The 10,410-nt window shown below is 40.3% G+C and overlaps 1 protein-coding gene across 1 annotated transcript in view; it reads right to left on the reverse strand.

Annotated features, from left to right (window-relative positions):
* Nucleotides 1-10,095, reverse strand: part of RAPGEF5 (Rap guanine nucleotide exchange factor (GEF) 5) — a gene marked incomplete at its 5' end in the record, with an annotated part of 35,543 nt that extends 25,448 nt beyond the window's left edge. The window contains 6 exons of the mRNA XM_009865012.1: nt 857-1,006; nt 3,968-4,046; nt 4,966-4,996; nt 5,801-5,898; nt 7,816-7,960; nt 10,017-10,095. Coding sequence (XP_009863314.1) covers nt 857-1,006; nt 3,968-4,046; nt 4,966-4,996; nt 5,801-5,898; nt 7,816-7,960; nt 10,017-10,095 — 582 coding nt within the window. The remainder of the gene's footprint in view (nt 1-856; nt 1,007-3,967; nt 4,047-4,965; nt 4,997-5,800; nt 5,899-7,815; nt 7,961-10,016) is intronic.
* Between the last annotated feature and the right edge of the window lie 315 nt (nt 10,096-10,410).

Below are 10,410 nucleotides of genomic sequence, written 5' to 3' on the forward strand. Positions count from 1 at the left end.
CATTTAGCTAGACTCAGAAAAAAAAGTAGCAGTGAGTGCCGTATCTCTAAGGGTGCATCTTCTGCCCCAGTGGATCAACACCAACTAATGTTACTGGAGAATATGGATAGGATGTTCTACGCCTAGTCCTGCTCTGTAGTTCCAGTATTGCATTTCTACACACCTAGTTAAACTGCTTCTTTTATATTCCCTAAGAACCAAAAGATACTGCAACAAGCAAAACAACCTGACCAAAGACATGCCAGACACTGAAGAAATCTCGGGCGTTTGGCTGGTCCTCTGGCTCATGATCAGTCTGGTCTTCCTGAAAAAAGACAATAAGCCTTTCTGCTCAGTGAGATACACTAAAATAATAGGCAAAAAATGCCAACTGTAAGCAAGACTGCTTACAAAATATTGCTTAGATTGCTCTCAGTATCTCAACTGTGCAAATAGATGTCTCTTTTCTCCTGGAGAATATTCACTACCCATGCCACAAATAAGGAAATGACTACGCATAGAGTATTTGTTATTCTCTCTTATTTTCTTAAGCAAACCACACCTCATCACCTTCCAAATTAATTTAAATGTGAAAGGAGAAGATTTATCTGTAAAGAAAAATAAAAACTTGCAATACTGCTGGAGAATGAGAGTCCTTTGCACTCCCTTCCCCGCGAGGAGATGCTGTATCTGAAGGTACCCAAGAATGAGCTGTTGCCATGGAAACGACTTTCTAGGAAGCAGCTCCTCATTGTTGCTGTGGTCATCCAGCTGTGGGCCTGCTCAGGAACAGCTGTATCCTTACACCAGAAAATGTCAGCCCTCCCTTACCTGATGCACTGACAGGTAAGTAATCAGATGAGGGGAAGCTATTTACCACCAGAGAACGTGACTGTCACCAGCGCCAACTCCTCCTCCGGGTACTGGATCTTTTCTGCTACGATCTTCAGTATCTCTTGAGCTGAAGTGGATACTTGAGCTTTCACACTGACATAGGAGTGCTCTGTTATATACACACGGCAGAAAACTGCACAAGGGAACAAAAAGACATGCTCAGCAGGAGGCAGAGGCATCTGAACAGAGCAGGGGAGAATGTCGAAGACCTGGCCATGGCAATGCCGAGGCTGCCTGGCAGCTGCGGCACCCTGACCCACAGGGACATTAAACTAAGCACAACCGTCACCAACATCCCCCTTCCCACCCCCCCTCCATGGGAAATGAAAGGGGCAAGCAAATGGAAACAGCCACTCCCCACAGCAATATCTATTTAAGACACCCTATCATGAGGATTTGTGACAACCTCCTCTGCTACCTGTCTTTGCACATTCAGCTGCTGCCATCTTTTCTCTCTTCCTTGAAAAATCATATTCAGCATATTTCATACCCACTGCAGAGATTATTTTGGACCTCCACCTGGAACAGGAGGCTTCACAGGAACAGTGTTCCCGTCCTCAACCACTCCCATTAGCTTATCTGTCTAGACATCTAAACTACTTGCACTGCCAGAGTATTTCAGCACCTGCAGAGACAGCCCGAACAGCAATGCAATCAGTCCTGACAACACTTTCCTGAAGCACAAATAAAAAGGACTGGTTTGGAGAAGTTCCCTGGGCCCATCACTTCTACTCAAGTCCATGAGTTGGGAGATTCCCAGCAGTAATGCTGTGGTCAGCTCAGCTGGTATTTTGTTTCTGCTACAAAAAAAGGATGTATGCTCTCTCTGCTTGCTAGAATTTTAGATTCACATCTTTTGCCAAGTTTGCTGGAGCCAGCTGTTTGACATACATCTGCCATACTTAAAAGGGAGGAAACAGAGCTGTAGACTTGCATAAATATTTCAAAAATTACATCTGCTAATAAGAATCACCACAACTCTTGGTTTCATACTCACTTTAGTTCTTAATTGTTAAAATTTGTTTGCTTCTACTTCAGAACTTCTTACGGCAGACAGGCTGCTACCATGTCAGTATAAGGCAAATCTTCCCATCTCTAGAAATGCTGTATTATTAAAATTATTTTTATTGACAGATGTATGTAGCAATAGTTCTTTGCTTGTCCTACAAATCTTCATGGCTTCAGGTCACTTTCATTAACTGAGACCATGCCAGAAGCAGTTAAGAGCTCTACCCTCAGGAATATCTTTTTTCTTTTGGTGTTGTAGTAAAGAAAAAATGAAGATGAGAAGGAAGGAGAAACTTAACATTTAGCCTTCAGGAAGAAAAGTCATTTGATTTTATAATGTTTTCTTAACCTGTCTCTGCTGACAGACAGTAAATCAGAAGCTCATCCTATGGCAGAATCTCTTTTCAGAATGGATATAACTCATGAAGATAGAGACATCAAATTGCACTCTAAATTACTAGGTAGAAAAATAAAATTTACAATATCTGACAGGAATATTTGGGCTCCATACGAAGAGTGCGACACAACTTGCTTACAGTTAATTTGCTTGAAACGTCGCTCCTTTCTGTCATTTGGAAGGGGACAATGACAGCAATACTAATTTATAATTGGGCTATCGACATATTCTTTGTTTAACATGGAACTAAACCAACCCACAGGTCAGGTCTTCAAGCACAACCATCGTATGCATTCTGCCAAAACCTGTTCCGTCATGCACCATTCCAGTGTCCTATTTGAGGTATCTACTGGCATGGGCTGTGCCATCTCTTCCAGAAGCCTGTGCTGCCCCTCCACGAGGTGCAGGAGGGAAATACCAGTAGGAGGAAGCTGCAAGTTGCCCTGATAATGCTTACGTCAAGTAATAAAATGCATCCGGTGAAGTGATACAATGTGGCTTGGACAGACTCATCCTCCACAAGCACCACCACCACACCAACTTAGAAGTCCACCCTCAACATCTGTCTCTTCTCCTCAACTCCACTTTCGCTATTTCATTCCCTCGATCTCATCATCTTCTGTGGCTCATGCTCTCGAAGAGTGAGATAAAAACAATATAACCCAGTTGGGGCTGGCCTTGCTGGGTCCTGTCCTTCCTGTCCCCATGGCCACACAGTCTGTCCCCTCTCTAGTGGCAGCATGCTTCCCTCCTCACTCACCCAACAAGCTGTGCCTGACTTCTTAAGAAGAATGAGTGCGGGGGTTCTCATCTGGAAATAATACTCCTAGAAGAAGCCTTGATAACATAAAGTCAAATAAACTTGTATCTGAAGCACAGAAAGAGGGTCTCTATCAGCAGCACATACTGGGCAGAAAGATCTGGCACTGAAGGAGCTCAGTTTTTATCCAAAAATGTCACAAATTTTATCCATTATGTCACAAATGAGCACTAAAAATAGACCGACTCCAAGTGAACTTCCAGAGTTTTGTTGCCAGTGAGAAAAAAAGATGTATCATCAAAGGGTGAGACTTCCAGGTAAGAGGTCCTCCTGCCTGTTCTCTGCCTGTGGACATGGCGTTATCCTCCTCTCTGCCTCCTCGCTCCTACAAGCACTACAGGAGGGTGACAGCCTCACGGTGTTACTGCATTAGTAGCGACGAAGGGAAATTACATTTTGAAATGGTTGACACTGACGTGCAGTGGCACCTTGCACTCCACACAGAGATATTTTCAAGGAGAGAAGGAACTAAGACAGGGTGCCCAGAGTTAGCAGAACCTGGCCCATTACATGTGACGGACTTATTCATTCATCTTTCACAACCGAGATCTAGGTCAAGAGCCTGAGAGCATGAAATGAAGCAGGAGTAACGCCTGGTGCATGGGCTGCCAGCACTCCTGGGAGGCACACAGGGCTGCTGGGGGAACTGGACAGAGCAAAAAAACCCTTGAGATACCACGTTACTGTCAAGCTCCTGCAAAGTAGGAGGCAGGAAGGGAACCTTTAGTCAAATCTTTCTTGTTTTGTGGCCCTAAGGTCCTGTTCAGAAGCTCTATATCAGTTTTTAAAAAACTCTATATTACAGCCAGCCCTTGAGAAACAATTCCACAGTTTTGGAGTTTTTCCTCTACTCTTTCAATCATACTTACTTTCTTCTGTTTCATTCATGGTTCCTCTGTGCTGCAGCCAGTTCTCCTTTAGACTGAACTGGTGGAAAAAGGTTTTATTCTGTAAGAGAGAGGGTGAGAAAAAAAATAAGACAAAATTTAAAAAAAGAGGCAACGGTGACTCTATGCATCCCTGCCCTTTACAAAGCAGTGTTAAGTCAGCCCATACATCTGTCCAAAAAGGTTTCTGTATAGGAAATCCACCCACCTTTCCTTGGATCAGTAAATTGGGAGTTGCCCTACTAAAAAATGGCCACAGTGAGGATTTTGGAGGAAGTGGGGCATGCCAAGGCTAAGGAATCCAAGCTTCTCTGTAGTCATGTTTGGAGCCCATTTCTTACACGCTTATTCTTCTATATGTTTCCTAAGTATCAGTCAGCCAACTTAGCAACTTCACTACAAACTCATGTTCTGCTTTCCACAGTAGCATTTTAAGCTTATTACATACTTCAGCTTCAGCCCAGTAAATTTGATGAGGACAGCAATTCACCTCTGTGCAGTTTGTACAACAACTTTCTCCAACTGCATCTTCTCCCTCTGGTTAAATAAACAGATTAACGTTCTTCTCTTTCTTTCTCTGTCCCTGTCACAACAAATCCCCCCTTTGCTCTGTCTACATGACATCCATGTCAATGCCTGTGCTCAGCCTGGTTTGCCCAGGTTGCTACATCTCTCCAGCTCTGTGGGGACACACTCCTGGGTCTCTCCTGAATTCTGACATCTCAGAGAGTCTTATTAAGATGCTAATACTGTCACAGTCACTGCAGATTAGCTCACACAGCTGATATCCAGGCTGCACTAGCAGGGAAAAAAATAGTCCTTAAGCAGCATTGGAGACTTAACCTCACTGATGTATCCTGTCATATGTTTGGCCACCAGTCACTTTCCATTGAGAAGCCAAGACAAGAGAAGGAAGCGGGCAGAGGGGAAGAAAGTGAGATAAGTTGTCTAGCAACCAGTAACAATCAGGTTTGCATTACCTTTCGGTGAGGTGAATACTCATCTACAGTGCTGAAACAAAAAGGAAAATACAAATTATTCTTTCCAGTCAAAGCTTAGGAAAAGGAAGTTTTAGCCAGTATAAAGTTTACATCAGAAAGTTTTTTAACATTAAACGGTGACTGCAGAACAGCTACAGAACTCCTTCAGGGAAAGATAAGGGCATCTGGCTCAGCCACAAGAATCTTCTGTGACTTGCACAATCAGTGTAGTGAAAAGCAATGCTGTTGGCCCACAAGCTGCCGGAGAAGACGGGCACAACTTGGGCACCCCAGGGCAAGCAGTCAGGGTCACACCAGGGACACAATTCTTTCCACTTCCCAACAGCTAATCCATGGAAACAAACTCCATTTGTTGGAAAAATGTGCCAAGGAAATTTCTTTTACAAACACCATAATTACAAATGTGCAAAGGAAACGTCTTTTACAGATACTGCAGTTATTAGCGGCATAACAATCACAACATGACTGAGATTTGCTTCTAAGTACTGCAGGTTGCAGAGAGAGACTGAGAATTAAGGTACCACCGGAAGTCACAGACTGCAGCCTCTGGGAAATTTTGCCAAGTTTTCCAGAAAGTATCACTTTACTTACAAGTCATCCCAATCAAAACTGCTGATAGGCCCCAAAAACATCAGAGAAGACTGAATAATCTAGTTTGAGTTTAAAGAATGATTTGTAAAATAGATGATTTGTAAAGATATCATACTTGTATCACTCATCACTTGATCTTTACTGAATTGCAGCAAAATGACAACAAAAATAAATTATAGTCTAAATAAAAGGAGATTTGATCACAAACACAGTCAACACTTACTGACGACGATGCATCCCAAGTATCTTCTGAAATTCTTTCAGGTCCTTCTCAAGAATGGGATATTCATACACATCATCTAACACATTCCTGTATATCGTCTACAAAATAAAATGGTATCTGTAAATATCTGATAACTCAAACATAAATCTAAGTCATCACATCAAAAGGTCTAAATCCATTCAGGCACTTGACTGCTAAAGAAAATCTCACCCTTATACCTATGCAAGACCCATACGGTACAAATGCTCCTGTTTAAATTTCCAGACTGGTCAATATTCAGCTTGCCTTTGGAGAAACACTTAATGTATCATTACCAATCAAGAGAGCAAAATGCTGACACTCTTGTCTACAAACAGGAAGATTTAAAACAACACTTGCGGCTGTTACATGAAAACTGTGTTAGGTCAGAACACATTCTGAAGCTTAAGAACACACCACACCATTATTTGCTCAAAACAATAACAAACAGGTTCATTTGATTAAGACTTTTAAAATGGAGAATGTTCTCCCTCACTTCTCCTCACACCTGCAAGCATTTTGACTTGAGGTGGTGGCTCTCACAAAGAAGTAACAACATGCTCCTAGTTGTAAACCAATAAACAAATAAACTCTACTTATTTCTGGGGGAGGCACTGGCTGAATATCCACAATCAGGAACCTCGGTTAAATGTAAAAGACATTGCTTCAGATAAGAGTTAAATAAACCGAACTGGCTTTCATTATGGAAACTGTAGGAAATATTTTCTCTATTTTTTTTTTTTTTTCAAAACCTGCACAAAGATACTTCTCTTTCGCTTTCGAGAAAATGAGGATCATATGTATGAGTCATCAGGTTTGCTTTAGCACAATTAACACTCCTACATTCATAAACTTCAGTGCAAATTAACCTGGCCTACAACCCTATATAATGCTTTTGCAGGAGTAACTTCAACCATCACTAACCTAACAGAAGCCTCAAGCAGAGAAATTCTGTGACAATAGTCCCACACGTCCATGGCCAGAAAGACAAGCCCTGCATCAAGACAGATGCAGCACAGTCTCACTTAACTGATGGCTGGAATGATACCCCCCTTCCACTACAGCACTACACATCCAGCACTAAACAGCAACAATCCTAAGGTGTCTGCTTCCACATACAAAGTATTCTACTGAAAAAAAATTACGGGGGGGGGGGGGGGAGGGGGGTGGGGAAAGGAAGCTCAAGACTTCGCCCTTTTCCAAATTCAGTTCCATGTTTCATCCCTTTGCCTTGAGTGAACGACTGAAGAGAACTAAAAGGCCCTTAAGATCTCCAGTTGCAGACAGTCTCATCAGGAAAAGTGGAAGATCCTGCAAAATCTCCTAAAATAATCTTTCAAACAGCAGGGGAGGGGGGGAAAAAAATTGAAAAAAATCAACAACCAGATGGATCTTGCATCAGCGAGGACATGGCTATTTGCAAATTTACAAGGGCATTGTAAGTGCTTTGGAACTCCATCAGAAAGATCAGAAGATCCTTGCTAATAAGTGAGGACATCATTTTACTTATTAAATATACATAAAGCTGTGCTGCTCTCCATGTGTGTCTGACAAACACTGTGGAATAACATTTCACTCAAAGTAGCATCTCTTACAAGAACCTCAAAATTCTCTCTTCATCCGTGATCCTCTGGATACTGACTGTAGACCCTGTTATGGCAGACACAGCTAAGGTACTCAAGGAATCTCCCCAACTTTGTAGCTTTATTTCTCACCTTCCTAACTCTTCCCACTTTCTAGAGAACATGGAGTTCTCTAAGGTTCACAATTGAAAGTCATGTTTTTGACATTGAATGTGTTGACATTACAGGTTTTCTGTTCAAGCTGCCTATCTCTAAGGCATTCAAGGAAGACACGTGAATTACTTTCTATTACAGATTTCATGGAGAAAATTTAAGTATTAAAAATTATGCTTTATAGATTTTGCTGTTGAGGCTTTTTTAGACACATTATGTTAATTAAACAATGCTGAAATGCATCAGAAAGTGTTTCAATACCTTTAAAAATTGTTTTAAATGCTCATCTTCATGTAACCAGTCTTTGTAAAGAGAAGTCCACTGAGACACCAAATGCAAGACTTTTCGTTTCCTACAGGACACATCAGAGTCGTCTTCTTTCCCTTGGTGGTTCTTAGCACAATAGGTACAGCAGGTTAAGGAAAAAATAATAAGGTTTCACTGAAACTTAACACTTAAGTGATGGAAAAGACTTTGCAATCATCTCATTTGCTAATGAAAGACTTTTTTCATTTTTTTTTACTATATTGCTCAGATTTACATGTTTTATCCTGTCTGGAGCTTTAAGAATTTCATCAACTTTTTGGAATGTTATTCACAATAATAGAAATGTCAGTTCATCCTGTGTGCCAACGGGATTTTTTTCTTGACAGATTAGAGAGGCGACTCCATAAAAGTAAAATCAGTTGAAAAGGAATTATACAATGTTGAGTCACATCTTTTCTGCAGAACTGGGAACAAACCTTTGTCCTGCACACAGATGCCAACATGACTGTCTGTGGGAAGGAGGACAATGCATCACTAGCAACAACAAAAAATCCAGGCAGAGGAAGTCGGTTTCTTTTTTCCCCTGAACAAATTACACTATCTGCAGAAATAACATTATTAAAATTTTAAAAAGGTGAAAGAATCTATTTCCACCATTGTTCTCTATTCATAAATACAGAAACATCAAATGACAGAAGATACCCACTTTGCACATTGTTCCTGTCCCTTTGTCCACAAAATGTAAAGAAGAATAAAAGAAAAGGGAAAAAAAAGAAAAAGAAAGTTCATTTTATAGCTAAAGTTCATTCAAACTATGCTCCATAGCTTATGGAAGTAATTGGAAACAAAAAAATATATTTTATCTCAGAATGAGATAGGCTTAGACACTATATCACATGATAAAAGGAGCAGATTGTAAAATACTTTTTCTTCATTTGCTCTCTTCATGTATTCTGAAATGTATTACACAGATATAGGTATTCTAAGAATTAACATATAGGTCTGGCTAGGTTTTAACACCACTTTTAATACTATTCTATAACAGTTGTAAAGGTTTCTTTATCTTTAAACAAAACCAGCAGACGTAAGATTGCCTTGCTGCTCTGAGTTAGGCATCTGTTTCAATACATCATTTAGGCATTCTTGTTAACGAAGTATGCACATACACAAAGGTGCATGTTTTGGATATGGGTTTATTCAGAGGTAGCTTTATCTTTGTACACCCAACTTCAGAGAAGAAATTTTCTGTTTATTGATTACTCAACTATGCGAATTCAAAGTGTTTTCACAGGTGAACGTGTATCTGTTTATCTATTTACAGGCACATGCCAGTTAGGAGAACTCATATTCAAATTTGGATTTAATGTTTCCAGTTTGAATCTTTCCTACCACAACTCATATAAATTAAGAAAACAACATAACCCGACCTTTGAGAAGCTAAAAATTTGAACTGAATTCCAAGTATCATAAAACCTTACGAAAATTTGACTGGAGAACAAAAGACCTTCAAAGATCATCTAAACTAGTCCATTCAAGTTCACCCTACGAGAGGCTCAAAAACACCCTATGTTACTCTTGGAATATACTTTCTAGTTTATTAGTATTATTATTATTCTCCAATCTCAAAGATTCTACTCTCTCACATATTTTACACTCCGGTGTTCCTTTTCTTAATGTAAAAAAAATATACTTCCTAGTATCCAATATGAAACTGTCTTAGAGCAGTCTAATCTCACTGCTTCTTGTCCCATCTGGCATTGATACATGAACTGATTCTTCCCTTCCTCTTTAGGTACCTGAAAGATTGTCCTATTTATAGTTTCTCTTTTTTCAGTAAAACAATCCCAATTCTTTCAATCCTTCTTTGTAGATCTTTGTTCTAGAATATTGGCAAGTCACAACTGCTCTCTTCTGAAGTTTCTCCTATTTGTTCATGAATTTCTTGGGGTGTGATGCCAAAATCTCAGGTGTAGTCCATCTTTTAAGCATGCAATAATAAATATTAGACAACTTTTCTCATTTGTCACCATTTCTACGTGCAACCTCAAAATAATCACACAGGCTTAGAGTTTGAAAATATCAATATGCTAAGAGCAAAACTAATTATTCCACTTTGATAGCTCCTGTTTGATATAAGGCTTGATAAACTGAGGTGTGAGTGACCTGTGTTAATACAAGACCCAATAAAAGGATATTGCCTCAGAAGTGCCTGGCACAAGTCATCAGTCGTCATGAAGACTGTGTACGTGAGAAGGAAGTCATCCAGGAGAGTTTCTGCAGAGGAAGACAAAAAATACCCGAAGTACAACACATTAGTGAGGAGTGTATCTATTCCCATTAGAGTGCATGGCAGCAATAGGACCCCCTCCAAGATTAAAAAAAAAAAAGTCCAAATGTTCAGAATACCTCAAACTAAGCTTTTAACAGTTAACAGAATGATGCCACTGCAGAGAACACATCCTTTATTTAACAAGCACATCCTCAGGTCTCAAAGAACCAACAAGCACAAACACGCACAAAACAAGCCGCGGCTCAGGAATCAGTAGGAGAGAGTCCTTATCACAAACACCACCATCCTGGTGGGCTCTG

Source organism: Apaloderma vittatum, unplaced genomic scaffold (assembly GCF_000703405.1).
Source record: "Apaloderma vittatum isolate BGI_N311 unplaced genomic scaffold, ASM70340v1 scaffold16692, whole genome shotgun sequence".
NCBI lineage: Eukaryota > Metazoa > Chordata > Aves > Trogoniformes > Trogonidae > Apaloderma > Apaloderma vittatum.